At 45.9% G+C, this 26,142-nt stretch overlaps 1 protein-coding gene across 1 annotated transcript in view; it reads right to left on the bottom strand.

Moving 5' to 3' along the window:
- The window catches only part of NUGGC (nuclear GTPase, germinal center associated), a 34,375-nt gene extending 8,466 nt beyond the window's left edge, over positions 1-25,909 (bottom strand). The window contains exons 1-15 of the mRNA XM_078381507.1: positions 25,830-25,909; positions 24,694-24,786; positions 23,623-23,728; positions 23,242-23,464; positions 22,396-22,614; positions 21,531-21,722; positions 17,326-17,501; positions 15,628-15,640; positions 12,167-12,256; positions 11,292-11,397; positions 10,120-10,253; positions 8,776-8,940; positions 5,738-5,895; positions 4,756-4,891; positions 3,773-3,881 (exon numbers count right to left, since the gene is read on the bottom strand). Coding sequence (XP_078237633.1) covers positions 3,773-3,881; positions 4,756-4,891; positions 5,738-5,895; positions 8,776-8,940; positions 10,120-10,253; positions 11,292-11,397; positions 12,167-12,256; positions 15,628-15,640; positions 17,326-17,501; positions 21,531-21,722; positions 22,396-22,614; positions 23,242-23,464; positions 23,623-23,723 — 1,822 coding nt within the window. The 5' untranslated portion in view covers positions 23,724-23,728; positions 24,694-24,786; positions 25,830-25,909. The remainder of the gene's footprint in view (positions 1-3,772; positions 3,882-4,755; positions 4,892-5,737; positions 5,896-8,775; positions 8,941-10,119; positions 10,254-11,291; positions 11,398-12,166; positions 12,257-15,627; positions 15,641-17,325; positions 17,502-21,530; positions 21,723-22,395; positions 22,615-23,241; positions 23,465-23,622; positions 23,729-24,693; positions 24,787-25,829) is intronic.
- Between the last annotated feature and the right edge of the window lie 233 nt (positions 25,910-26,142).

Here is a 26,142-nt window from a genome sequence, read left to right as displayed (position 1 = left end):
AGCATTGGCATCAGCTCGATTTGATCCTCACTAGACGTTCTAGCCTTCCTAGTGTTACGATCACACGCAGCTACCAGAGTGCTGATTGCGATACTGATCACTCCCTGGTGTGTAGTAGAGTAAAACTGCGAACAAAGAAATTGTATCACATGAAAAAGGAAGGAAGACCACGTATTGACATCAACAAGACTCGCGATCAAAGAAAAGTGAAGGAATTTGCCCAAGCACTTGAGGAAGCCCTTCCAGGTCCGGCTAATGCAAATGCACCTGAACGATGGGAACACTTCAAGAACACTGTCTACAACACCGCCTTGTCCACCTTCGGCAAGAAGACCAGAAAGATGGCTGACTGGTTCGAAGCCCATTCGGAGGAGTTAATGCCAGCCATTGAGGATAAGAGAAGAGCTCTAGCAGCATACAAAGCCTGTCCTAGCGAGTACAACCTGCAAGCTCTTCGAGCCGCTCGTAGCCAAGTCCAACAGGCTGCCAGGAGATGCTCCAATGACTATTGGCTTCAGCTTTGCTCTCAGATACAGATAGCAGCGGACACAGGTAACATCAAAGGAATGTATGATGGTATCAAGCAGGCCTTAGGTCCATTACAGAAGAAATCTGCTCCCTTGAAGTCTACTACAGGTGTGATCATCCAGGACCGAGCACAGCAGATGGAACGCTGGGTGCAGCACTACTCCGAGCTATATTCCAGAAAGAATGTAGTAACCGAAGAAGCATTAAATAACATTGAGTGCCTGCCTGTCTTGGAAGAGCTGGACAGCGAACCAACCCTAGCAGAAATAAATGCGGCCTTGGATTCCCTCACCTCTGGCAAGGCACCTGGAAGGGACAACATCCCTGTTGAAGTGCTGAAATGCGGTAAGGAGATCATCATCACCGAACTGTATGAAATCTTTTGTCTCTGCTGGAGGGAAGGTGGAGTACCACAGGACATGAAGGATGCAAACATTGTCACGTTGTACAAGAACAAAGGTGACAGGGGTGACTGCAATAACTACCGTGGTATCTCTCTTCTTAGTGTTGTAGGGAAGCTGCTTGCCCATGTTGTGCTGAAGAGGCTCCAGGTGCTTGCAGACAGAGTCTATCCGGAATCACAGTGTGGATTTCGAGCAAATAGATCCACCACTGACATGGTATTCTCCCTCCGACAGTTGCAGGAGAAATGCAGGGAACAACAACAGCCACTCTTAGTGGCCTTCATAGACCTTACAAAAGCATTTGACTTGGTTAGCAGGGATGGCCTTTTCAAAATACTTCCCAAGATTGGATGTCCACCTCGTCTCCTTAACATCATCAGGTCCTTCCACGATGGAATGAAAGGCACTGTAGTTTTTGACGGCTCAACATCAGATCCCTTTGACATCCGAAGCGGAGTGAAACAGGGCTGTGTCCTCGCACAAACACTTTTTGGGATCTTTTTTGCTGTCATGCTGAAGCATGCCTTTGGAACTGCAACAGAAGGTGTCTATCTCCGGACTAGATCAGATGGAAAGCTCTTTAATCTCTCTAGATTGAGAGCGAAGACCAAAGTCCAACTGAAATGCATGCGGGACTTCCTCTTTGCAGACGATGCAGCCATTGTTGCCCACTCTGCTGAAGACCTCCAACAACTCATGAATCGTTTCAGCAAGGCCTGCCAAGACTTTGGACTAACAATCAGCCTGAAGAAAACACAAGTCATGGGCCAGGGTGTGGACTCACCTCCCTCTATTACCATCTCCACACAAGAATTGGAGGTTGTTCATGACTTTGTGTACCTTGGCTCAACCATCTCTGACACCCTCTCTCTAGATGTTGAGCTGGATAAACGCATTGGGAAAGCAGCTACCATGTTCTCTAGACTCACAAAGAGAGTATGGCTCAATAAGAAACTGACAACACATACCAAGATCCAGGTCTATAGAGCCTGTGTCCTGAGCACACTCCTGTAAGTCCTGGACCCTTTGTGCCCGGCAGGAGAGGAAGCTGAACACCTTCCATATGCGTTGCCTATGACGGATTTTTGGTATCACCTGGCAGGACAGAGTTCCAAATAGAGTAGTCCTAGAACGAGCTGGAATTTTCAGCATGCATACATTACTGAAACAGTGACATCTACGCTGGCTTGGGCATGTCGTAAGAATGGCTGATGGTCGGATTCCAAAGGATCTCCTATATGGAGAATTAGTGCAGGGAAATCGCCCCAGAGGGAGACCACAGCTGCGATACAAGGATATCTGCAAGCGGGATCTGAAGGCCTTAGGAATAGACCTCAACAGATGGGAAACTCTGACATCTGATCGTTCAGCCTGGAGGCAGGCAGTACATCACGGCCTCTCCCAATTTGAAGAGACCCTTGTCCAGCAGGCTGAGGCAAAGAGGAAGTCACAAAGGAAGCAAAACCAGGGAGCTGGACAGGGGACAGATTGGATTTGTCTCCAGTGTGGAAGGGATTGTCACTCTCGAATTGGCCTCCTCAGCCACACTAGACGCTGTTCCAAGTCCTCCATACAGAGCACGCTACCATAGTCTTTCGAGACTGAAGGATGCCTACACAAAATTTTGTAATTCTCAGTATTAATTATGTAGCTGGTCTTTTTTGCAACCCTGTGTATAGTGACAGGCAAGTTTTCCGATGATCCTTTTTCTTTTTTGGAATCAAGGGAAAATCAAGGAAGTTTCCATTGCAGGATTTTATCCCCTCTCCCCAAAACACTCCCCAGAATCCTACTGCATATTTATGCCTGCATAACTCAGCATCAGAGTGTGCCAAGAGGTTAGTAGCATGCCACAGCAGATGCTGTAATTACCTGCAGTAATTCACAGGTAATGGTAAAAAGAAATCAAGGCTGGAGAGGGGAGGTAGCAGAAGTATGCTACAGTATATATAAAAATTTAGTGGGTTTCTACAGGCATAGTCAAAGCTATGGTTTTTCCAGTAGTGATGTATGGAAGTGAGAGCTGGACCATAAGGAAGGGTGAACGCCAAAGAACTGATGCTTTTGAATTGTGGTGCTGGAGGAGGCTCTTGAGAGTCCCCTGGACTGCAAGGAGAACAAACCTATCCGTTCTGAAGGAAATCAGCCCTCAGTGCTCACTGGAAGGACAGATCCTAAAGCCGAGGCTCCAATACTTTGGCCATCTCATGAGAAGAGAAGACTCCCTGGAAAAGACCCTGATGATGGACAAGTGTGAGGGCAAGAGGAGAAGGGGACGACCGAGGATGAGATGGCTGGACAGTGTCATCAAAGCTACCAACATGAATTTGACCCAACTCCGGGAGGCAGTGGGTCACAAAGAGTCAGACACGACTAAAGAACAACATGCTTAAATAAAGATCAAGGCTGTTTCCTGCAACATCTTATGCATACAAATTTGCTGTAATCCCGTCTCACTTCTGTCTCAGAAACAATTATGTGCGTGTCTACCACAGTCAAACCTGCTGGCCCAACAGCTCATCACTCCAACTATGTTTTGCACTTTTAAGCAACTAACACCTCAGTAGTCACATTTCTATGTGTTCTCCCCTTGTCTGTTGGCTGTATCGTCACCTGGTTCTGATTACCACCAGGGAGATGCATACATATAGATGGCAGAGTATCAGCAGCCTATAGGAGTGAGGAAGTGAAGTTTGAGCCACAAAAGTTGGCATTGAAACTAAAGTCAGTCTTTCTGGTGCAGATCACTTTGTCCTTTCCTCCCCACCCCCTGCCTTTGTTCAATATCCTGAGCCAGATTAGCATGGAAACTGTAATATAGAAAAAAAAACCCTGCCCACCTTCATAATGCTTCCTTAGGTCACTTTGGATAGAGAGAGGAAGCGTCTTGTAGATGATCAGCTTCTCCTGGAGAATTTCTTCTTTCAGCTTCAGCAGGATAACATCAATCTGCGCAGATCAATTTAAAGTTCTGAAATTTCTTTTGGTACTCAGTGACCAAAATGATCTTTTTCAGTCTGAGCTTCTCTCCAGGCCCACACTGGGTCTCCAGCGATGCGCCGAGCACACACTCTGCCAGAGTGCGCCTTGGCTCCTTCCTGTCTCTCACACATAACTTCAATGGTTGTTTGCTTCCGAAAATACCCTTAAAAACACCCCAGGCTCCTGTCCCTCCATGTCCATTTCACAAGGGTACCCAGGAAGTGGTACCTTCCCCATTATGGAATTAATCCCTCTGATCTGGTCTGGAGAAACCTAAGCAACGCAAACCAGGGTGACAGCATCTCCATCTAAGCAGCTGGTGGTTCAGAGGAGTGACCTTGCTTTTTGCTTATTTTAACTGACTTCCTCCAGTGAGCGCTTCTTCCCTCTCTCAGTACACTGGTGCCCCTCATAGCGACATTAATCCGTTCCAGGAAAAGCGTCACTATACGGAAACATCGCTAAATGGAACGGAAAACCCCATAGGAACGCATTAAACTCCGTTTAATGCGTTCCTATGGGGACAAAACTCACCGCTATGTGGAAATCCTCCATTTGGCCGCCATTTTCGCCGCCTCGGTAAGCGAGGAATCGGTGCGAAAACGCTGCAGGTGGCCATTTTGTTGATGCTGCGGCCATTTTGGAACCGCCAATCAGCTGTTTTTAAACATCGCAATGCGAAGATCGGTAAGCGCAACGCTTACCAATCATCACAATGTGATGTTTACCCTATTAAAACATCGCAATGCGATAGGTTTTTCGATTGCAAGATCCGCATCGCTATGCGAATTCATCGTTAAACGGTGCGCTCGTTATGCGAGGCACCACTGTATACCCTTACCTCGTGAATGAAGGCTTTGACCTTGCCATTCTCTGATATTCTGTGGTCTCTTGCAATATAGCGAATCTTCTCTTGCACCTCTTTTTTGAACTCCTCTAGCTGGAACCACAGGTTGCCTCTGGTCGGTTTTTGGGTCCTGTTTGAAGGACAGAAGCGGGAAGAACATGACCAAGAACTCCATTTTTTTCCCAGCCAGGCTTGGAGAAGCAGATGACAAGCTACCCAATGAGGACGGCAGCTACAGAAGAGGCACCTATGAACCTAGTCAGGAGATCCATTTGAGGGGCTGACTATGCGTACCCTGCTATTGGTTTAGTTTAATTCTGCTGATTTATGTGCCACTACTGAATTCTGAGTTTGTCTAGAACCACACTTCAAAAAATGTCAGATTAAAAGACCCACTGGTTGTTGTGGGTTTTTAGGACTCTTTGGCCGTGTTCTGAAGGTTGTTCTTCCCGACGTTTCACCAGTCTCTGTGGCCGGCATCTTCAGAGGACAGCACTCTGTCCTCTGGAGAGCCCGAAAAACCCGCAACAACCATTAGGTCCTGGCCGTGAAAGCCTTTGCAAATATAAAAGACCCACTATTTGTTACAAAACACCACCAATTTAAATAAAGTAAAATCCCCAGCTAAGTACAGAACAAACTCAATGTCACTGTGAAAGATTCTAGAGGGACAGCATAGTCACTGGTTCAAAGCAAAATGAGAATTAACAGGGTAAAGATTGTGCCAATAAACAGGAACACCTGAAAATCTACGGGGAAGAGGGCTTCTCCCACCACCTTCTCCTTGCCATGTCTGGTCTCCTCAGGAGAAAGGAGCCTGCTGAGGAACATTGACCCTGGGGAGAAGAGTCTTCTCCGCCTCCTCTCAACTACACCGAAGCTGGGAAGACCAGAGAAGGGCAGGGGAGCTCAGAGTTGGTTTCCAAAGTGAAAATTAAAAACTATGCGTTTCAGAGCGGAGCGGAGTCTCTCCTACCTGAAAATGCTTCCGAAACTGCTTCCAATTTTGTTGTAAATGGGCCGGGCGAGGTCTTCGTTCAGATCGATGCGTGCAAAAGACTTCGAGGCATACACGCCGTTCTTCACGCAGACAGCTCTTAGGGTCTGGTGGAAACCTTTATACCCATTTTCTCTCTGGATAATTTGAAAGAAGGTGTCAAGATTTGGGGGAAGCGGGAGACAGTCCCGAGACAAGTCGGTCTTCCAGGTGGACAGCCAAGAGACTCGCAGAGAGAGGAGCTTCCTTCGCCAGCAGTGTATTCAGAGATGATGTGCAATGGAACATGGGACGTCAGCCAACAGACTCCGCAACACGCTAATCAGTAAATAAACGGACAGCGCTTGATGCAGCAACACAAAGTGCCGCATATCACCAGAGTGTGCAGCACATATATCGTCTGAATTGCTAATCCCTGGGCACACCACCTGATCTCTTCTCCAGACATGACCCTCATGTCCAAAACACATTCCAAGGATTGCATCAGCTTCGTGTGCGGACCCTGTGGCTGCCCCCTGTTCCAAGATGGATGCCTATTAGCAAACTTTGGTTCATGTGAGAAGAGCAAATTCTACTTCATGGGCCATGATATCCTGACAGAAGGGTTTTACTGTATCGGCTGAGAACAGGCCTCTTTCGATGTATCTGTCCCATGAACTGTGTGGCCTGTGACATTACCCTCCCCCTCAAAGATTGATTTGGCCTACAATTCATTGGCAAAGGCCCTTCCAAGGGAGCCACTGGCCTCTGCCACAGTCTTTTGGAGGAAGGTATTTGCCTACAGGCAGAATACTCTTCCCTCTGATAATTCAGATATTCCAACAATCATTAGCTCTGCAAGCATGTTGAAAACCGGGTAGTCCAACCCAGTGCTTGTCACGGACAATGTAACGATTACATTTATATAATATTTATTTCTGTATCTATTCTGTTACGGCCAGTATCCTCTTGCGTAACTTCACTTGAGCAATGGGAATGATGTCATCGGAAGTGGCAGATTGCCCCTAATTAAAGAGTTCCTTTTTTCAGTTTTAGCATGTCTCAAGACAAAGTCAGCAAAATATGCTTCTGTGATTTCTTTTCTGCTCCTCATTTAGGCAGCAGTGATACTAGCCATAGTCTCCAGATTTTGCAGAGGAATCCTCCAGTTAAAAAGTGTACACAAACATGTATTTATTTTTTATCTGGAGAATTCAGTCACAAATTTCGAGAATGATTTGCTTCCTATTCTGTCTCAGGAAGGAGATCCATCAGTCAATTGAGTGCTATTGTTTCTAGCAGATGGCCCTTAAAGGTAAAAGTAAAGGTTCCCCTTGACAATTTTTGTCCAGTCGTGTTCGACTCTAGGGGGCGGTGCTCATCCCCGTTTCCAAGCCATAGAGCCAGCGTTTGTCCGAAGACAATCTTCCGTGGTCACATGGCCAGTGCGACTTAGACACAGAACGCTGTTACCTTCCCACCGAGGTGGTCCCTATTTATCGACTTGCATTTGCAACCCTGAGGTTGGCGGGAGCTGGGACAAGCGACAGGTGCTCACTCCGTCGCGTGGATTCGATCTTACGACTGCTTGGTCTTCTGACCCTGCAGCACAGGCTTCTGCGGTTTAGCCCACAGCGCCACCACGTCCCTTTGCCCTTAAAGGGTAAGTCAAAAAAACAAAAAAGAACTACAGTGGGGTCTTGACTTAAGAACGGCTCGAGTTAAGAACATTTTGACTTAAGAACCACTCTCATAGGAAAATATTGACTTGACTTACATACTTAGATTTGAGTTAAGAACTGAAAAAAAACCACGTGGGAGGCAGGGAAAGTGCAAAATTGGAACTTTCAGTTAACTGTTGGCCAGTGAAAAGGGTGCCTGTCTGCTTCCTCACTCCTCCCAGCGTTTAGAGAGTGGATTGGGAGTCTTCAGACTGCCTGGTACTGCCTGGATTGTATTTTCCCTGCCTTCCCTGAACCTTTCTTGACCTAAGAAAAAAAGAAACAAAATATCCCCCTCTAGTGGTCGAAGGCGGAATAGCAGCTTCCCATTAGTTTCTATGGACGGAAAAGAGCAGATACGGATCAAATGGTTCTCAATGCATTCCTATGGGAAATGCAGATTTGACCTGAGAACTTTTTGACTTGAGAACCGCCTTCCAATACGGATTAAGTTCTCAAGTCAAGACCCCACTGTATGAAAAGCTTCTTGAGAGGGAATAATTTCATGGAGGGGGCATTTCGGGGGGGGGAGAGAGGACATGAAAGGAGGGTCGTTTCCACACCCCTAAAAAGTAAGTTAAACTCAAAGTGTATTGACATTGTTTTTCCTTCTCAAATTTTACTTGGTTGAAGCAGATTTGCAGCCCCTGCAGTTATGTATTATTACATTAATATTACTAGATTAGGTTAGAATTAGGGTTTGAAATATATACCGTATATTTTAAAGTGTTTTCTTCACTCCATAAAAATATCTTTTTATGCAAATGTGGTGGCAGGTTGCAGGTGACTTGGCTCTTATAAAAGGGAGTCACGACTCAGAAAAAGTTTAGGAAACCCTGAGCGGGTTGACTGGCCGTACCTTTCCACAGTGTTGCCAACAAATATTTTGCTGTCATTCATCATGACTCAATGTCCCTTCCAGCATATGAGACTTAGGGTCACAAAGTCTTGCTGCAGTACCCCAAATGATTTTTTTTTTTGTACTGAACCAGCCTAAAGATGATGATGATGACAATGTTTTTCATGCATGAGCTGGATGTGGTCCATAGGATTCCTTAGCTGTCTGTGCCCCATTTCAGGGGACAGGAGGACCTCCAAAGGGGAAGAAGGGAAGAAGGAGATCTCCTTCCACCGAATGTGGATCCAAATCAAACCAATTCAGTCCCACACGGTGTCAATGGAAATAGGGTAGAATTTAGCAAGAAAAAGATGACAGCTGAAACTGAACCACTTGTAAAAGTACCTGCAGATGAAGGCTATTTAGAGTACATAAGCAATTCTACGGGATACTAATAAGAGCATAAGGAATTTCCTTACACTGAGAAATTTCAAAACCGTTCTGACATAGGAGCGTTTGGCCTCTTCCACACCCTCAGGGAGGAGGTCTTTAATCTGATCAAAGCACTTTGCAATCATCCTTCCCAAAGCTTCGATCTGGTGGTTTACAAACTCCTCAATGCCACTCTCTCGAAAATGCTGCTCCTGGGGAAACAACATGGAAGTCATCATATAAAAATCAACATACAGGCCCCAGAATGGAAGAGGCAGAAATGGGGAAAGCCTGACTCTCTCTCAAAGCCGAAGCTGCAAGGGTCGCAGGAAGTGAAGACAAGAGTTGAAAAGGCCAGGGAGGCCACTTTGGTCATCCTCTGCTGCAGCCACAGCAAAAGACGAAAGCCCTGAGACTTCTTAAAGACGAACCTATTTAACATACAGTTTGCAGAGGGGGTAGCATTGCATTCGGAGTGGAGGACTGTGACCAGTACAGGTTTCGGTCCAGTGTTTTTAATGGTCTGAGTATTTTAATTTCATGCTGTTGGATGCTAAATTGTGGAAAATATGTTTTACATTGGTTTCATATAGCTTTATAATCCACCGTGAGATCTGGCAACAGAGAGCGAGCTAGAAACGTTTCAATAAATGAAATAGGTTGAAACGTTCCAGTCCTGCACTTCCCCAACGATCGGATGCTCGTTACACCTAGTTTTCATCTGATCTTCACACACACACGCACACACTTTCATTCTTCCGGGATTCTTCCCCACCCAGTAAAAGTAAAGGTAAAGGTTCCCCTTGACAATTTGTCCAGTCGTGCCTGACTCTAGGCGGCGGTGCTCATCTCTGTTTCCAACCCATAGAGCCAGTGTTTGTCTGCAGACAATCCTCCGTGGTCACATGGCCAGCGCGACTAGACACGGAACACCGTGACCTTCCCACCGAGGTGGTACCTACTTATCGGCTCGCATTTTTACATGCTTTTGAACCGCTAGCTTGGCGGGAGCTGGGACAAGTGACGGGAGCTCCCTCCGCTGCGTGGATTCGATCTTATGACGGCAGGTCTTCCGACCTTGCAGCACAGAGGCTTCTGCGGTTCAACGTCTCTGCTGCTTAAAGGACCTCTGAAGAAATGGTGATGTGTAATGGAGCCACAGAAGCCCTTGCTGGGGGGCTGGGGGTCACATGGCCACCTCCCACCTGGACCACTGCAGCCACCCAGCTGATGGCACAGAGCTCGCTGGGCATGGCTCACCCAGAACCTCGTCCTTCCTAGGACACTGGGACGCCTTCCGAAGCACTGGCCACTCTGCCTGGCCTCTGCTTTGGAGGATCACCCCTTGGGGACCGGCCGCCATTTTGTTTGCCCCGGTGGAGAGGACATACCACAAGTTGCTCTCTGGAACCAGTGTTCTCAGCAAGCAGGAGAATGCTCGAAATTTCTTTCACATATTCCATAACCAGCCTCTTCTTTTCTCTTAGGGAAAGCTTCCTGAAGTACTTCCTCAGCTCTGGTATCTCTGAGATTCGAAAAGACGTGGTTAAAAACAAAGTGTAAAAAGTCGACAAGCATTCCACCTAAGAATTTTTTGATGGAAGCAGTGGCAGAGAGAGGGAGGCAAATTTAAGAGGGATTCTTAATCCATTCTGGATTTTAGTCTGTGCTGTGTCGCTCAGCATGATTCCCAGTGTGGTTTGGTGGACAGAGTGAGGGACCAGGACTCTGGAGAACAGGGTTCAAATTCCCACTTGGCCACAGCTACTCACTGGGGGAGTGGAAGTAGTAAAATCACTCCTTAAATAGCTTACTTACCTTGACAGCCCTATTAGCGTTGCTGTAAATTAGTTTGGACTTGACAGCACAAAATACACACATATATACCATGTTTCCCCAAAAATGAGATAGGGTCTTATATTAATTTTTGCTCCAAAAATGCATTAGGGCTTATTTTCAGGGGATGTGTTTTTTTAAATGTACAACAATCTACCCTGTTTCCCCAAAATAAGCCCTAGTTAAGTGAAAGCCCCACCCTCCACCCTTGTGCAGCAACCAGAAGAAGAGGACAGGACTGTATTTGAATAAAAGTAGATTGTTGTCCATGAAAAATAAAATAAAATGTCACCTCAAAATAAGCCCCAATGCATTTTTGGAGCAAAAATTAATATAAGACCCTGTCTTATTTTCAGGGAAGCAGGGTACATTTATTGAAATACAGTCATGTCATCTTCTGGTTGCTGCACAATGGTGGAGAGTGGGGTTTCACTTAACTGGGGTTTATTTTTGGGGTAGGGCTTATATTACAAGAATCGTGAAAACCGGTTAATCCGTCCACTGGGAGTAATCTAAAAAGCAAGACGTTTGTAAGTCGAGGCACCACCATATCCCCTAAGTGGGCCACGGCACGCTCAAAAGCTGACACAGCATCATTCGTTCCATAACAGTGGAATTCAGAAGTCACCACTGCCCCATACATCCACTGGACAGCTGGGTGAATATGGGGAGAAGGTGGTTGATGGCAAAAACCAGTCTCAGAATTATCTCTGGCACCCATTATTACCTGTTTCTTCCTGATTGAGATGTTGTCTATTCCAGAATTCTTTTGCGCTGACTGTATAAACCAGGTCCTGCTTCTGGATAACTTCAGAATCAGGTGGGAGCCGTCTCTGAAAGGCAATCAGTAGACAAGGTCTCGGGCAGTGGGGAGACACTTAGACGTCATGGCTTTATATGCCCCTTCCAACTCCATTATTCCATCAGCCTATAGAGGAGAGTTTTGTAGCTTGTGTGGAACCCAGGTTGACCTCAACCACTGGGCTGATCTGGGTATCCTTCTATAAACGTTTCAGCCTCCCCTCTTCTGGAATAAGTTATATCTCTTCCATGGTGAAATAGTTCTCTTGTTTTATCCTTTTATCCTACTATTTATGAGTAGAAAATTGATTTGGCCAAGCTGATATGATTTAATATGCTTTTATTTATCTATATTACCTGTATATTTAATACACAAGAAAACCATCACTCCAAAATGTGTATCTATAAAATACTGCTGTCAAAAAAATAGATATTGCAGCCACATGATAAAAAGTGAAGAGTATAATGCATAGGCTTAAGTAATTAATATTTTGTTACATTGATACACATTAAAAATTCATTGAAGTCTCTTGCCCAAGAGAGCATAAAAATCATGAGTTGTGGGCTATGATGCCATCTTGCCTTTCCTTGCCAGCTCTGAGGAACTGAGCTGATTTTATACATTTTGCATAGCGATGTACCATAATTTGTGGTTGGCTGATGCTGAATCAATTTTCTTTAAGCAGTCCTAGATGAGACTTACCTATTCTTTTTTACCTAACCATGCTGCCTTGGCACTAACCTTCAGCAACCTCTAACTGTCCTCTTGCAGGCAGAGAACTCAAGTACCAGAAGGGTTACCTTCAGCTTCTCCCGAATGTTTGCTCCTACTTTCCTCTTCGTGTCTCCATTTCTCTCCAAAATGGCATCATGTTCATTTGTAAGTTGGGTCTGGAAGTGTCAGAAAGGAAAACTAACTCATCTTTCCCAGCTACATAGTGAAATGACAGTTTGTAGCTGATCACAGAACAATAAGGAAGGCTAATGATGTGGGTGATTACAGATAATAGGAAGGCAATTAGCTTTAGAGAGAAGTTGCAAAGAAGTGACAGCAGATGTCCACCAGCGGAGCCTCAAAGCCACCCCCTGAGAATTTTTTTTATTAACTAGCACTCTTACACAGAATGTTGAGAGAATTCAGATAGGATACTAGTTACCTAATCACCAATAGGATTGGCCAGAGAAACTCTTAAGGCAGAATGAGTGGTCACCTTGCCCCTGCTCTCTGCCGGGAGCGTTTGGTCTCACTGAAACAAGAATGCCGCTAACGACCTTGAGCACAGTTTTCCCACAACTGTTTTCAATAGAAGCCTGCAGACACAGAAGGCCAGTTGTACAAGAAGCCCGGAAGGACGCCCTCCTCCATTAGACTATCAAACAGATCAAGACAAGAACCTGTCGCAGTGGAAGATCTCAACCAGTCTGGAAGTCCAACTCTGTCAAGAATGCAAGGTGTGATGGATTCTTAACCTGCTTTGCTGACAAGGTCATCTTCCACGGGTGGAAGAAACAAAAAGGATTTGATCCTCGCCAGCAAGGAAAAACTTGTCAATAAAGTGGTCATAATGGAAAGCTTGTGTAGAGATGATAATGTCCTCTTTGGATTTGTTATCCTTGCCACCGGGTGTGGGGATGGCATCTGGCCTAGAAGCCTTTCAAAGGGGGATTGGACAGATTCCCGGAGGAAAAGCCATGATGGGGATGAATCATCTCCAGGCTTCGAAGGAAGGGACCTCCAAAGGCCAGAGGCCAGAGAAGGGGTTATCAGGAGACAGGGAATCTCGTGGGCAACCTGAGGCATCTGGTGGGGGCCATGGTGAGATGCAGGAACCTGGACTAAGAGGGGCCCTTGGCCAGGCCCAGCACAGGGCTCTTTTGCGGTTCTTATGTTGCGATGAGGAAAGGAAAAGCTACGGCTAGCAGAACCCGCACTCGGGACAAGAAGGGAGCGGCTAGGTGGGTATTTGTCTTGCCATTTGTGTCATGTTTCTGACTGTTTCTTCCAACAGTTTCCCCCATCAATTACACGATGTTGGCACCTACTGTGACTAGATCTGATCTTTTATCGTGAGTGTGCCGTCTATCTCACTCAGCTGCCAGCACTTGTGGGATCTGGGGCAATGTTTCCACTCCTATAATTTTGTTTTTTGCACTTGGCCTCTGCCGTCCTCTGTCCTGGTCCTTTAGGGCAGTGGTTCTTAACCTTTGTTACTCGGATTGCTTTTGAACTGCAACTCCCAGAAACCCCAGCCAGCACAGTTGGTGGTGAAGGCTTCTGGGAGTTGCAGTCCAAAACTCCTGAGTAGCCCAAGGTTAAGAACCAGTGCTTTAGGGCTGCCCAGACAAGACCTGTATAAAGTGGGGTGGGGCGTTGTGGAGAACCCTACCTCGCGAATGGTTGTTCTGGGTTTTTCGGGCTCTTTGGCCGTGTTCTGGAGGTTGTTCTTCCTAACGTTTCGCCAGTCTCTGTGGCCGGCATCTTCAGAGGACTGGAGTAGGAACTCTGTCTGTGGTCTGGTTCTAGCTCCTGTCCTCTGAAGATGCCCACGGCCACAGAGACTGGCGAAACATTAGGAAGAACAATCTTCAGAACATGGTCAAAGAGCCCGAAAAACCCACAGCAACCATCAGAACCCTGCCCCGTTGGCCTGCATTCTTCTCCTGCTGGTAAGGACTATAAGTGCAATATAATCTGCAAATGGCATTTTGGAAAAATAGGTCTGTTGTAGGTAGTTTAGCATTATATTACTTGTTCCATGTTTTTTAAACATGGAAAGCCATCCTGTGGTCAGAAACGCTCAAAGGTAAGAGAGCCCACCATAGATGGGAGCTTCTTCAGTGCGAGATACGGAAGGTTGTATCACCAACCGTTCCAATGACGGTAGCTGTGGCATCCGCCCAGGTCATGAATATTCATAGGCTATCTGCATAGATCAATGAGAGTGCTGGAGGGGCGGAGTCATGAGATACAGTGGTGCCCCGCATAGCGAGGTTAATCCGTTCCGGATTAACCTTCGCTATGCGAAAACATCGCTGTACGGGGCAGGAAAAGCCTATTGGAACGCATTAAACTTAGTTTAATGCGTTCCAATAGGCGCCAAAACTTACCCCTCCAGCGATGTTTTCGCTGGTCCGGCGGCCATTTTGGAGCTGCCGAACAGCTGTTCAGCGGCTCCAAAATGGCCGCCGGACGCCCCAATCGTCGCAAAGCGAGTGCGGTGATTGGGGCAGCTCCGTATAGCTATCCCCAAAAAGGGATCGCTATACGGATTCTTAGTTATATGGTGTGCTCATTAAGCGAGGCACCACTGTATAAGAGACCCAGCAGGAGGATGAGGAGGAGCTGAGATAGACATAGACAGGGTTTTAGAGATAGGGACTTTGAGGGAGAATTGAAGGGTTTGGTGTAGTTTTAGAGTCTGGGCGGGAGAGTGATGGTTGAGAGTGTTTGTTCAAGAGTTAACAACATGGCTTGTTCTGTCAACACCTGTATCAATAAACAATTTCTGTTTGGTTCTATTTAAAATGACCTATGGCCTGGACCTGTATCATTCATAATAGATAATGTTGATGTCATCAACTACATAGTTCTCCATTCTACACAGGTCCTCTGAGGAAGCAGTGTCTCTTCATCCTCACCCTGGCAGGTGGAGAGAGTGCTTTAGCTGCTGCTGACTCTCCTGGCATAATGGAGCTTCTGGAGATCAGCACGGTGGGAGATGAGACCAGGTCTTCTCCATTCCCTAGATCAGTGGTCCCCAACCTCGGGCCTCCAGATGTTCTTGGACTTCAACTCCCAGAAATCCTGGCCAGCATAGGTGACTGTGAAGGCTTCTGGTCATTGTAGTCTACGAACATCTGGATGACCACTGCCCTAGAGGGCTTCCACACTTCAGCTGAGATGCTGGGTGGGACTATTAAGGGCCATCAAAGCACATTCCAGAGACAATGGAACTCACCACGGTTGAGTTTTGCATGTTTAGTTTTTTTCTCCCTTTGTGCAGGTAATAAAACAAGAAACTAGATTGCGGAGGGAGGGACATCCGTGTCCACCCAGTTTGGTAACAAAAGGCTTCTCAATACCTTAAAATACTTCCCACTTAAGAATCCTCATTCTGTTCTTTAACCAGCAGGCTCTACCTCCAGAGACCTGGGCTCAGGGAAGTCACAGGGCAGGACCCAATTTTTGACGAGTTGAAAACCAGTCCTCTAAGCCTCTGGGACTTGGGGAGAAGCCGGAAAGTTTCAGAATGTTTACTTACATTGTTTCTTTCACTGAAAAACAAAGCAAAGCTCATGTAAACAAGCGTAATAAATGTGTAGCAATATATCTGTGAAGATTCTCAGCCATCCAGGTGAGGTTATCTGGAAGTTGAGTCATGGCACCTGGACTTCTTTCTTATTAGGTTGAAACGTTTTGCTACTTATCTGAGTAGCTTCTTCTGTCTGAGGAGAGTTGGTAGGAAAGCCTTGGTAGATCCTCTACGTTGGTTTCACTTCCCCCTGGTCTGAATAGGCTCCTTAGAAAGACAAAGGACTGGGGGAGAGGGATAATCCCACCTCTGCAGTCCTTCACCCATTGTCATGGGTCATTAACGGTCATTAATATTGGTATTTCTGGTGTGTGTGGTCCTAATCTTTCTGGGGAGGGATGAAATGGCAGCATGAGAAATAGGAGACAGATGGTATTTAAGGCCTCCACCCCTGTTGAGTGAGGGATTTTCTCTATGCGCATGTATGGCCACCCTGACCCTTCTCTCAAGCCACCTATCTTCTCAGGTCCAAAATGAGTACACATTGGTTGTCAAATGAGTGTCCTTTGTCCTTCAAATGAAGGAACACTGCATCTGAGCCGTTGCTCGTCCTGTGCAGGGCCCTTCTCCTGTTTAGTGGCTGCTGAGTTTCTCCAACGTAGAGCTCCAAACACTCGTTTTTGCATTTGACCGCATACACTATATTGCTCCTGTTGTGTTTTGGTGTCCGGTCTTTTGGGTGGACGAGTCTCTGCCTTGGTGTGTTTGTGTGTTTGGAGTGCACAGGTATGTGGTATTTACCAAAAATCCTTTTGTGCTTTTCAGACACACCCACCATGTAAGAAATCACCAGGTCCTTCCATCGGCTCTGGGTCTCAAACTGTTCTATTGTCCTCCCGGGACATTGCCTTGTCGAAGGACCATTTTGGATACCCACAGGCCGCCTTCTCGGCTTCTGTGGACGTGGGGCTGTTTCTGGCTCTGTGGTTTAGTGTCTTGATGACCCCTTGTTTGTGTCGTAATGGGTGATGGGACTCAAATCGCAAATATTGGTCAGCGTGTGTAGATTTTCTGTAGATTTCTATTCCTAAACTGCCGTTGGATCCTATGATGACTGCACAGTCCATGAAATGAAGCTTCTAACGAGCCTATTCAGACCAGGGGGAACTGAAACCAGCGGGAGGATCTATCAGGGGTTTCCTACCAACTCTCCTTAGACTGAAGGAGCTACTTGGAGATTGAAATGTTTCAGCCTAACAAGAAAGAAGTCCAGTTACCATCACTCTGCTTCCAGAAAAGCATAATAAATGATTTTCACAGGTGCCTGCACTGTTAAAACAATTGTCAGGTCACTAGATTGCCTCAATCTTTGGGTTAGTAATTGGTTATTTAAAAATATATATGTATATGCAGATTTAGGAAGGTTTATAGCATGAGGCTGAAAGATAGCTTGAATTCTGAACTATTTTGTGGTGATACGGAACCACAGTTCCTGCATTTCTACCAGACAGCAGTCACCAGCAAAAGGGTGTGTTCTAGCTTGTCCTCAAAACTGCTGAACATAATATCCATATGAAAACAAATTCATGATCTTCATTATTTTTCTGAGATTTTTAAACACTCTGACTTTGCATTATTCTGTTTTGCTTTAGAGGCATTTATACCATCGTACAAGATTTTGGCAAGGAAATATTGATCGTTGGTTACCTTCTGTACTCGTCCAGATCCAGCTTATCCGATTTGGTGACCACCACGGCAATGTCAGTACAGTTCCCTGCTAGGTACGCCTTGATGGATTCATCCAGCAATATCTGCTGGTCACGGTCTCCTATGGCACGCTCCATGTCACTGATAATCCAGATGACTGAACATTTATCAATGTTCTATTTAAAAAAAAAAAAAAACAGAAACAAACCTCATTATATTAAAGGTACAAATTCTGTCTTGTATGTTTCTCTAATATCTTCAAACCTCAACCAAAACCACATGGTCCATCCAACATCCTCGAACTTTTCAGAGGAAACTTCTCTTGCACAATACCCATGCAAAACCATTAGTCATTAAGTCGTGTCTGACTCTTTGTGACCCCACAGACAGGACCACGCCAGGCCCTCCTGTCTTCCATGGCCTCCTGGAGTTGTGTCAGATTCATTCTGGTAGCTTCAATGACATTGTCCAACCATCTCATCCTCTGTCGTCCCCTTCTCCTCCTGCCTTCACAATTTCCCAACATCAGGGTCTTTTCCTTTTCTCATGAGATGGGCAAAGGATTGGAGCCTCAGCTTCAGGATCTGTCCTTCCAGTGAGCACTCGGGGTTGATTTCCTTCAGAATGGTTAGGTTTGTTCTCCTTGCAGTCCAGGGGACTCTCAAGAGCCTCCTCCAGCACCACAATTCAAAAGCATCCATTCTTTGGCGGTCAGCCTTCTTTATGGTCCAGCTCTCACTGGGACACAGTGGCGCTGTGGGCTAAATGGCAGAAGCCTGTGCTGCAGGGTCAGAAGACCAGCCGTCATGAGATCGAATCCACGCAACAGAATGCGCTCCCGTCGCTTTGTCCCAGCTCCTCGTCAACCTAGCAGTTCGAAAGCATGTAGATGCGAGTAGATAAATAGGGACCACCTCGGTGGGAATCACGGCGTTCTGTGTCTAGTTGCGCTGGCCACATGACTACGGAAACAGTCTTCGGACAAACGCTGGCTCTATGGGATGAGCATTGCGCCCTAGAGTCGGACACGACTGACTAAAATGTCAAGAGGAACCTTTCGTCGTCTAGTCGTTTAATCGCGTCTTACCCTTCATAACCCCATAGACCAGAGCACGCCAGGCCCTCCTATCTTCCACTGCCTCTCGTAGTTGTGCCAATTTCATGTTGGTTGCTTCGCAGACACTGTCCAGCCACTGTCGCCCCCTTCTTCTCTTGCTGTCACACTTTCCTAACATCAAGGTCTTTTTCAGGGAGTCCTTTACCTTTACCTTTTTCTCACTTCCATACATCGCTACTGGAAAAACCATAGCTTTGACTATGCAGACTTTTGTCGGCAAGTTGATGTCTCTGCTTTTTAAGATAATGTGTAGGTTTGTCATGGCTTTCCTCCCAAGAAGCAGGCATCTTAATTTCATGGCTGCTGTCACCATCTGCAGTGATCATGGAGCGCAAGAAAGTAAATCTGTCACTGCCTCGATATCTTCCCTTTCTATTTGCCAGGAGGTGAAGGGACCAGTGGTCATGATCTTGGATTTCTTTTTTTTTATGTTGAGCTTCAGACCGTTTTTTGCACTCTCCTCTTTCACCCTCATTACAAGGTTCCTTAATTCCTCCTCACTTTCTGCCATCAGAGTGGTATCGTCTGCCTATCTGAGGTTGTTGATATTTCTTACCGGCAATCTTAATTCCAGTTTGGGATTCCTCCAGTTCAGCCTTCCGCATGATGTATTCTGCATATAAGTTAAATAAGCTGGGGGACAATATACAGCCTTGTCGTACTCCTTTTCCAATTTTGAACCAATCAGTTGTTCCATATCCAGTTCTAACGCTTGATCCTGTCCCATGTATAAGTTTCTCAGGAGACAGATAAGGTGGTCAGGCACTCCCATTTCTTTAAGGACTTGCCATAGTTTGCTGTGGTCCACACAGTCAAAGGCTTTTGCGTAGTCAGTAAAACAGAAGTAGATGTTTTTCTGGAACTCTCTGGCTTTCTCCATAATCCAGCGCATGTTAGCAATTTGGTCTCTGGTTTCTCTGCCCGTTCAAAATCTGGCTTGGACTTCTGGGAGTTCTCGGTCCACATACTGCTGAAGCCTACCTTGGAGGATTTTGAGCATAACCTTGCTAGCGTGTGAAATGAGTGCAATTGTACGGTAGTTGAAGCATTCTTTGGCACTGCCCTTCTTTGGGATTGGGATGTAGACTGATCTTTTCCAATCCTCTGACCACTGCTGAATTTTCCAAACTTGCTGGTATATTAAGCGTTACTCCTTAACAGCGTTATCTTTTAAGATTTTAAATAGTTCAACTGGAATGCCATCACCTCCACTGGCCTTGTTGTTAGCCAGGCTTTCTAAGGCCCACTTGACTTCGCTCTCCAGGATGTCTGGCTCAAGGTCAGCAACTACATTGTCTGGGTTGTCCGGGATATCCAAATCTTTCTGATATAATTCCTCTGTGTATTCTTGCCACCTCTTCTTGACGTCTTCTGCTTCTGTTAGGTCCCTCCCATTTTTGTCCCTTATCATGTTCATCTTTGCGCAAAATGTTCCTCTAATATGTCCAATTTTCCTGAACAGATCTCTGGTCTTTCCTTTTTTGTTATCTTCCTCTATTTCTTTGCATTGTTCATTTAAGAAGGCCCTCTTGTCTCTCCTTGCTATTCTTTGGAAGTCTGCATTCAAGTTTCTGTAACTTTCCCTATCTCCCTTGCATTTTGCTTCCCTTCTCCTCTCTGCTATTTCTAAGGCCTCGTTGGACAGCCACTTTGCTTTCTTGCATTTCGTTTTCTTTGGGATGGTTTTTGTTGCTGCCTCCTGTACACTGTTACGAGCCTCCATCCAAAGTTCTTCAGGCACTCTGTCTACCAAATTGAGTTCCTTAAATCTGTTCTTTACTTCCACTGTGTATTCATAAGAGATTTGGTTTAGATTATACTTGACTAGATTATACCAGAAGAGAAGACTCTCTGAAAAAGACCCTGGGAAAGTGTGAACGCAAGAGGAGAAGGAGACGACAGAAGACGAGATGGTTGGACAGGGTCACCAAAGCGACCAACACGACTTTGACCCAACTCCGGGAGGGAGTGGAAGACAGGAGGGCCTGGCGTGCTCTGGTCCATGGGGTCATGAAGAGTTGGACAAAACTTAACAACTAAACAACAACAATAACAAAAACCTGACTAGCCCAGTGGTTTTTCCTACTTTCTTCAGTTTAAGTAGTAGCTCAGAATCATTTTAGGGCATGTGTAAATGCTTCTTACGGTATTGAGATATACACATGATGGAATCTTTCCATGGAATTACCGTGTTTCCCCAAAAATAAGACAGGGTCTTATATTAATTTTTATATTAATTTTTGCTCCCAAAAGCACATTAGGGCTTATTTTCAGGGGATGTTTTATTTTATAGTCATCTTTACATGTCTTCTTCTGGTTGCTGCACAACGGTGGAGGGTGTGGTTTCTGTTAACTAAGGATTATTTTTTGGGTAGGGCTTATATTATGAGCATCCTGAAAAATCATACAAGGGCTTATTTTCAGGTTAGGTCTTATTTTCAGGAAAACAGGGTTGGTCTATTTTTGATTTCACTGTTTGTATTAGAAATGGGTCAGATGTTTGAAACTGTCTTCAGACTTCACCTGGAAATGATCTCTTTTTTTCCACGGGAGGACAAAGAACATGATCAGTTTTCCTTCTGCTATTGTCCTCCTCCCATTCCAGTTTGTGCCAAACCTATACTTGTCGCAGTGTTATTGGATATGTCTGAAAGTTGGCACATTACATAGGATGTCACCTTTAAATTACTATCTCAGCAGCCCTGGTCTCCTAAGCAATAGAGAGCTGAGGCCTCTTATGGTGGAACCCCGTGTGCATTAGAGAAAAAACTAAGACTTTAGTTGAAAACTAGCTTTAATTGAAAAACTTCCTAACTGTAAGAGCCATACAACAGTGGAACCAGTGGCCTTGGGAGTTGGCGAGTGCTTCCAACACTGGAGGCATTCAAGAAAAACTTAGATAATCCCCTGACAGATATGCTTTGATGGTATTCCTGCCTTGAGCAGGGGGTTGGACTGGATGGCCTTGCAGGCCCCTTCCAACTTCACTTTTCTATGATTCTATGATAATCCTCTTTTAATTTCAAAATGGAAGGACTGATCCAGAACGCAACAACATCTTTTTCTTCTCCTTTAAGACAAAACTCACCTGTTTCCACATTTCATCTCTTTTTCTGTTAAAATCTCCTGTTCCTGGAATGTCTATGAAGGTGATGCCTTCCGGCACCATCTCAGATAATGGAAGGGCCAATTCCACATATTTGATCAAAGGCCAGCATTGATTGGGGTGATCGTCCCCAACACGAATATAAGGCTTCAGGGCTTCGGAGAACCTTCCTACCTGCAACAAAATGGTGGGTACATCAACAACATCTGTCTACTTCTGTCAGACACTTTGATTCAGCAATTGCTCCCTTCTGACTAATTTCCTAGGTCTCCAGTGTCAAGAATGTTAAGCCAGATGGTTTTGATGTTAGAGATTTTGTTGAAAATATCAGGTATTTTTAGCCAAGTTGTCTTCATTCTTATTCTCCATCTTTGGAACTCCCTCCCACTGGAAGCCAGCCTGGCCCCATCTTGGCTCTCCTTCTGCAAGCAGGCCAATACCTTTCTCTTCAGGGTGGCTTTCCCTGAGAGGCTGGCTCTCCGAGTGGGGTTTTTAGATGGCTTGTTATGCCTTACTGCTTTGACTCTGTGTGTGTGTGTGTGTTTTTTTTTTTTTTTTTGTGGTGTTGTTTTTGTTTACCATGCTGTAGTGTGGTATTTGACCCCCTTCTAATATTTGTGTACTTACTGCTTTTAGCTTTAATATTGTCTTTGAGGAGAAAGGCAGGATAAAATCATTTAAAATAAGCAAGCAAGCAAGCAAACCCTATGTTCTCTGTCTGCACCCAATCACTCCACACAGCTTGATTCGCTCCGATTCCTCTTTATTTCAAGATGCTCCTCATTGTCACACAACACCTCCCCACCCAACCCCCACACAACACCAGACAGACTCACAACCCGCTCACCTCCTTCTCCTTCAGCTGAATTGTTCTCTTGGCCGGGATGGTCACTTGCAGTTTGGCCTTTAATAGCTCTTCATAATTTTTCTGGTCCGCTCCCGTTCCATAAAGCGCACGTAGCTTTCTGGTGGCATCGTTGACACATTCTTCAAACGAATCATCGTCTTCATCATCTCCATTCTTTTGCAAAATCTTCACCAGGTTCTTCAATTCATCCCTCCATTCCTGTCAAACAAGATCCACGAAAACCTTGTTATGTTTAATACCTTCCTGAAAAGGGGGAGAAGGGGGGAGACAGCCACAGTCTTCTGTGCTACCCTTACACCTGGTCTTTTTTCTCCTTCAGGAATAACCCCTGGGGGCTTTTTGACCACTTGGTAGGACCACCATCAACTGCCTCAATCAGGATCAAGAACCTTCCTGCCAATAGAGTTCTATTACTCCTGCCATCACCTCAGGCGGTGCGATCTACTCTCAAACAATCCTTGTCATTAAACCCAAACCCACCCTCTCCATCCCCTTTCGCGTGGTTTCTACCCATTGACGTCTAGTCACGGTCTCAGGAGCTACACAGAAGAGGCCTTCAGATCCCGCTGGCAGATCTCCTTGTATCGCAGCTGGGGTCTCCATCCGGGGCGTTTTCCCTGCACTAATTAACACTAGGGCAGCTGCTACCTTGAGATCAGGAAGTTCTTCACATCATTTATCTGTACGGATTCTCCCAGCGCAGAAGGAAGATGTTTTCAGTTCATGAGTTGTTTTGGGAAGGTTATTACTGCTCCATCACGGCTTTGTTCTTTTTAGCAGCTGGTTTTATTGTCCCTGTGCCTTCGGGAGAAGACCTGCGCTCACCTCTTGGGAGAGAAGGTGGACGGTCGCCTCGTACTGCTCACTCTGGCTTCCCTTCACCTGCACAATGCAGGACGTGCAGGTTTGGTTTCCCGACACAGGCAGGAACAGCTTCCTCCCTAAAAGGGCATTGAGCAGCGAGGTCTTCCCAGCCCCTGTGCGCCCCAGGAACCCAATACGAAGGGGCTCCAGGGAAGTCTTCTTCTTCAACGCATCCAATCGTTCCCTACAGGAAAGAGGAGCGTGAGTTGAGCCAGGACACAAGCGGGATCAAAGTCACAGGCCCCCAAAACTTTGCAGGATAGATGCCACTTCCGGACATCTAAGACTAGAACAGGGATGAAGAATAGAAGAAGAAATGAGAGAGAAAGCACTCCTACTCACTTGAGATAGTTCATTCCTTCTGGCATGTTGCCCCGGGACAAAACATCAATCAACTTCCCATAGGTCATGAGGAGAATCCTCCTTGCCTTGGATTCACACATGTCATCTACAAAACACACACACACAGAGGCAACACAAGGTGGATTTGTGGTTCAAACCATCACAAGGTGAATTTGTTGGAAAAACAGAGATCTTACATGGATTGTCAATGAGCATGAGTGGGAGGGAAGGGCTGACACCCCGATGCGATGATTCTGCATCGGGCACTCAGCTGACTTTTCCTTCCCAGTTGTCTGCTTCTATTGCCCTCTTCTTCCTTGTAGGTGAAAACAAAATGAAACTAAAATGTTTTTTAAAAGACAAAATCGTCTGTCTGTCTGTCTGTCTGTCTGTCTGTCTGTCTGTCTGTCTGTCATCTATCTATCATCTATCTATCATCTATCTAATTAGGTCTTCCTTCCTTCCTTCCTTTGATCAATCAATCTATCTATCTTAATGTGAGCTTTCGTGGGTAAGTTACACAGCATCAGACATAAGAGAATGAGATATAGCATGGCAAATATTTATTCCAAATGATTGGGAAGAAAGTCAGTGAGACATTGGGATGTACAGACTCACATGGCTGCCCCTTCTACAGATCTTCTTCCTTGGCCACCATTATAGAAGCAGCAAAGCATGTAGGGGCTCCTGAATGTTGAAGATTCCATTTTGCCTCTTTTCCTCCCCCTTCCGATTATAACCCTAACTGTAAGTAAAGATACCTTTTCTACTTAAAGAGGCTTCTAGGGTGACTTTTATTAAAGAAAGATGTAGGTTTTGTGCGCAGCCAGGGAGGAAATTGTGAGACTGGGCTGACCTCTCCACATTTCTGTGTTTGTCCACATTGGGCTCTGCTAACAAAAAGAATAAGCAAAGTCCTTAAAACCCTTTTAGTAGGAAATCCCCCATAAGGACCTGAGGACACCTGCTGAAGGTCACAGATTTCCAAGGTCACTCTAGGAAAGGAGCGAGGATGAGGTGGCAAACGACGCACCCAGGAGGAGGCCGAGGCCGCCCTTCCCGTGTACTTACACTGCTTCAGGCGGTCTTTCTCCTCTGATTCAAAAGCCTGGTATTTTCTCTTTCGCCCGACTGTCCTTTCAGGCGTGCCGCCTTCCGCAGCCCCTGGTCAGATTCATAAAGGGGAGCTCAGCGAACAAGATCTCAAGAACAACCAACAATTAATTGCTCCTTCCCTGAACCCATCATCATCACTTTGTGCCACGAGCAACAGGTCCGCAAGATTTCAGGCACAGATACTTCCCAATCTCCATCTGCTTCCATGGGATATTTTTCTTGGCATTAAAACCTAAACAGAGTCCTGTTCCGCGAGACGTCTGCCTAGTGGCGTTCACAGACTCTCAACACTATTGGCCACTCTGTGTCTTCCAGCAAGTCTTCTGGCTAGTGCTTATGTCTATAGAGAATCCTAGAAAAGTGAAGTTGGGAGGGGCCTACAAGGCCACCCAGTCCAACCCCCTGCTCAAGGCAGGAATACCATCAAAGCAGATCTGCCAGAGGATTACAGTATCCAAGTTTTTCTTGAACGCCTCTAGTGTTGGAGCACTCGCCAACTCCCCAAGAGGTTATGGGTTCCACTGTCGTACTGCTCTAACAGTTAAGAAGTTTTTTTCCCTGATATTCAACCGAAATCTGGCTTCCTGTAACTTGAGCCCATTGTTGCATGTCCTGCACTCTGAGATTATGGAGAACACATCCTGCCCCTCCTCTGTAGGACAGCCTTTCAAATATTTGAAAAGTGCTATCATATCACCCCCTCGGTCTTCTTTTCTTAAGGGTAAACCTGCCCAATTCTTTCAGCCTTTTCTCATAAGGCTTGGTTTCCAGCCCCCTTATCATCCTTCTTGCCCTCCTCTGAACTTGTTCCAATTGGTCAGCATCCTTCTTGAAGAGCAGTGTCCAGAACTGGACACAAGACTCAAGGGGAGACCTAACCAGTACTGAATAGAGGGAGGCTAGCACCTCGCGGGATTTGGAAACTCTGCTTCTCTTAAATGCAGCCTAAAATAGCAGCCTAAACAGAGTCCTGTTCCATGACACGTCTGCCTAGTGGCGTTCGCAGACTCTCAGCACTATTTATTGGCCACTCCGTGTCTGTCAGCATGTCTTCTGACTGGTGTTAATGTGTATGCATGTGTATACGTTACCTTGCACTTGAGGGGATTCTCCCAGAGATGGTGCTGTGGTTTCTGGTAATCCAGATGGACCTGCTGTTAACCCAGAAGGAAAGAGGGGATACAGCTGTTAGCCCAGAAACAGACTGTACCAGACCTCTCGTACTGGGGGAATCAGTGCACCCTTATGCTGCCACGTCACCCATTTCGCGGTTCACATTCCTTAATCCTTAGACGAGAGGGCATCTGGTCTCCACTGTGACGTTCTGGTGCTGAACACCCCACAAGGACTGTCTAGTGCAGTGGTCCCCAACCTTGGGGCCAGCCCCACCTCCTTCTTTCTCCT

The sequence above is a fragment of the Pogona vitticeps genome, chromosome 1, assembly GCF_051106095.1.
Source record: "Pogona vitticeps strain Pit_001003342236 chromosome 1, PviZW2.1, whole genome shotgun sequence".
Taxonomy (NCBI): Eukaryota; Metazoa; Chordata; class Lepidosauria; order Squamata; family Agamidae; genus Pogona; species Pogona vitticeps.
The sequence above is the reverse complement of the archived record's forward strand: the minus strand, read 5'-3'. Positions and strand labels throughout refer to the sequence as shown.